At 48.3% G+C, this 3,328-nt stretch overlaps 1 protein-coding gene across 1 annotated transcript; it reads left to right on the top strand.

Annotated features, from left to right (window-relative positions):
- The first annotated feature begins 340 nt into the window (after positions 1-340).
- On the top strand, positions 341-1,451 carry LOC4327064 (ethylene-responsive transcription factor ERF039). Its single transcript, XM_015788914.3, has one exon. The coding sequence runs from the start codon at positions 582-584 to the stop codon at positions 1,266-1,268; it is 687 nt and encodes a 228-aa protein (XP_015644400.1). The 5' UTR covers positions 341-581; the 3' UTR covers positions 1,269-1,451.
- The last annotated feature ends 1,877 nt before the right edge of the window (positions 1,452-3,328 follow it).

The following is a 3,328-nucleotide window of genomic DNA, read 5'->3' as shown; positions in this document are numbered from 1 at the left end:
CAGCTCCAGCTCCACCCCTCCTGGAGCTGGAGCTCAGCCAAACAGTTTTAGCTCCACCAAAACTGGAAGTGGAGCTGGGTGGAGCTCTCTCACAAAATAAACTAGAGTTGTGAAGCTCCACAACTCTACTTCAGACTTAACTCTTGGAGTTAAATTTAGGAGTTAGAGCTATCCCATCGAACGGAGGAAGGAAGTAAGTGTTGGAACTGATTAATGGCGTTTGTAATTATTCTAGATGGAGAGGGGTGTGTGTGTGTGTGGCATGGCAGGGCATGGATCCCTCCTCCTCGCCCCAGAGACGCGCCATCCATGACCAATGATCCCCACACGCCCAATAATGGCCATGCACTCATGCCACCCCCGAGCGCGCGCCATCGCGTCGCGCGCCATCGCCATGGTCGCGTCGCGTCTCTCCTCTCCCCGCTTGCACTGCAGCTCACGCGTCGCTTTTGACCATCCCCGCCACGCTGCCCCCTCTTCCCGCGCGCCCTCTCTCTACTTATACCTCCCCTCCTCATCTCGCTAGCTACCTACCCACCTCCGCGTCGTCGTCGTCGTCGTCGAGCGCTCGATCGATCGCCATGGCAGCCAGCGAGCAGAGCTCCGAGTCGTCGTCGACGGCGTCCACGTCGTCGTGCGGCAAGAAACAGCAGGTGGCCGGGAAGAGGAAGCGCGAGGACGTCGGCGGCGGCGGGGAGCAGGCGGCGGCGGTGGCGTACAGGGGGGTGAGGATGAGGGCGTGGGGGAAGTGGGTGTCGGAGATCAGGGAGCCGAGGAAGAAGTCCCGCATCTGGCTCGGCACCTTCCCGTGCCCGGAGATGGCGGCGCGTGCGCACGACGTCGCCGCGCTCAGCATCAAGGGCGCCCGCGCCGTCCTCAACTTCCCCGACCTCGCCCCTGCCCTCCCGCGCCCGGCCTCCCTCGCCCCCCGCGACGTCCAGGCCGCCGCCGCCCTCGCCGCCGTCATGCACCACCACAAACACCCCTCCTCCTCCACCTCCACCTCCTCGCCGCCGGCTGCTCCTCCGCCGGACGAACACCACCCTCGCCACGAGCCGCAGCAGCCTGAGTCGAGCAGGGAGGATGACCAGCAGCAGCAGCCGGCGGCGGCGGCGGCGGCGCAGATGGCGGTGGCCGAGCTGGTGTTCGACGAGCTGGCGCCGCTGTGGGTGGAGGACGTGGTGGAGTTCGGGACGTCGGATCATTGCTGGACGGCGTACGATGCGCTTGACCCCATCGGCTTCCAGCCTCTCCTCTGGGAGTACTAGGCTGCTGCTTGTAAAACAGCTTCCTCTTCTTTTCTTTTCTTTTCTTTTTTTGGTTTTGTTTTTTGTGTGGATTTTTTCCCCTAGTGCTGCTTAAAATGTGGCTTGTTTTTTTTCTTCTCTCTTTCAATCTTGATTTGAGTTGGATTTGGAGTTTGTGTGATATATGCGATGGAATTAGTTCGAGATGCGTGCACATTTTGTCCCAGGAAAAATGCAATGCTTAACTCGAAGCAGAAGCTCAATATTGTGGTTGAGACTGAACCAAAATCAATCTAAAATTTGAGGGTTGAAAATTTAGACTTCTGCGAAAGTTCGAGGGATGTAAAAGAAGAAAAATGTCACCGTATTATCTATTTTTGAACGAGAGGTTTAAGCTATATATATAAGCACTTTGTTTACTCTGAGCAATGGGATGTAATTTTCATGAAAGCAAGCAGTGCATATATCGACTAAACGAGTCCAGAACTTCAGATAAAAACATATGCTAGATTTTCTAGAAACTGACGGCTCATGGCTTTTGCTTGCGTAACAGCACCTATGGTAAAATAGTCTTTCTGAATTAATCGCAAAAATTAAAAAAAAAATCTTTCTGAATTCTGACAAGTCAGAAGAAATAAATATTTTTGCTGGCTCGATCGCACAAATACCTGCACATCTTGCCATTGTGATCACTTTCACTATGCGTAACATAAGTCATCGATTTTTTTTTCGAACACGCAAAAGAATTACACATCAATATATTAAAAGAAATCAGAGTTTTGGTTACACTACGCAAACGACCAGAAGGCTATTGCCAGGGGACATGAAAAAAATGGAAGGAAAAAGAATGTAAAAGAAAATTTCATTACCATGAATTCCTTGAAAGCAATTTCAAGGACCTTACTACTGTAATACTTATCAGAACTGACTACTACTACCACTACTTAAACTTTGACCACTAATAGCTTTTAAACTGCCAGATTATGGCGATTTAAACAATGCATAGTTGCAATGATGTTTATCAAAATTTACCTGCAATTTAAACTGTATCAATCGCTCAGCAATCGAACCTTACCTAAATACTAATAATTGACTCTGCAGCTGGGACCTGCAGAAACCTAGCTTGGGAATTAACTAAGCATGGTGTCCCATGGCAACGCCGATCAATTCATTAATCTGTACAACTCAGAGATCCTATTGAGATTCGATGAATGCAATGTGAATCGTCAGAGAAGTTAATTAGCTGTGAATAAAATCTAAAGAAACTGATCCTCTTACAGGGTGTTAGCTCCACGTACGAAAAAATAGAGTAAATTGGGTGCAGTGCATGTATGTGTGTGTTTGTCTGTCTTAGCCGGCCGCTGGTCGCTGAACCTGAACCTGAACTAGCTGTCTGAATATTTCTGTCGCCTGAATCTGTCTGAATGATCATCTGATGATCTGATCCGACGGTCCAGAGCTCGAGCCAGGCCAAATGTGTGCAACAGATTCAATGGCTGGAGCCCCCATCAAGATTCAAGAGGTAGGGACGGCTGCATTCACTGGCGTTGTCATGTCACTCAGAAAAATATCCATCTTGACCCGGGTAATTTCTCTTCGGTTTTCAGGGTTACAAATCTCTTTTGGTTTTGTTGAAATATAAGCACTTCTAAAATTTTTCAGAGAGATTATTTGAGAAGATAAGTGAAACTAAATGAGAAATGATCAGTGACGGAGCCAGCACAGTTGTAAAACTCAAACGACTAGTGGTGTTTTTGGGTGACTGGCCGATTTTTATAGATGACTAATGATAATAGAGACGGCAGCGGCGGAGCCTGGGTGGCAGCCCGACCTATCCGGGAGTTGCCTTCACTGCTGGAAATGATTGCAATTGGTTAAAACAAGAGAGTAGTCGGAGGAATTACTATATATAGTTTGAAATAAAATTTGAACACTAAAATTTGCTATAGTTTGGGATGAAGTATTTTTCATTTCTCCCTTTAATTTCCTATAGGAATTGTGTCTTCAGGTTGAAATTAAGCACATGCAGTGCATTTTAGTGAGATTAGAGATTTGCGGCTGAACCCTGACTCTTTTGAGCG

This window comes from Oryza sativa, chromosome 1 (assembly GCF_034140825.1).
Source record: "Oryza sativa Japonica Group chromosome 1, ASM3414082v1".
In the NCBI taxonomy this organism is placed as follows: domain Eukaryota; kingdom Viridiplantae; phylum Streptophyta; class Magnoliopsida; order Poales; family Poaceae; genus Oryza; species Oryza sativa.
This window is presented reverse-complemented; position numbering and strand designations above follow the sequence as displayed.

Excerpts from the sequence above, each read along its gene's own strand:
- LOC4327064 (XM_015788914.3), top strand. The coding sequence starts at position 582 with ATGGCAGCCAGCGAGCAGAGCTCCGAGTCGTCGTCGACGGCGTCCACG.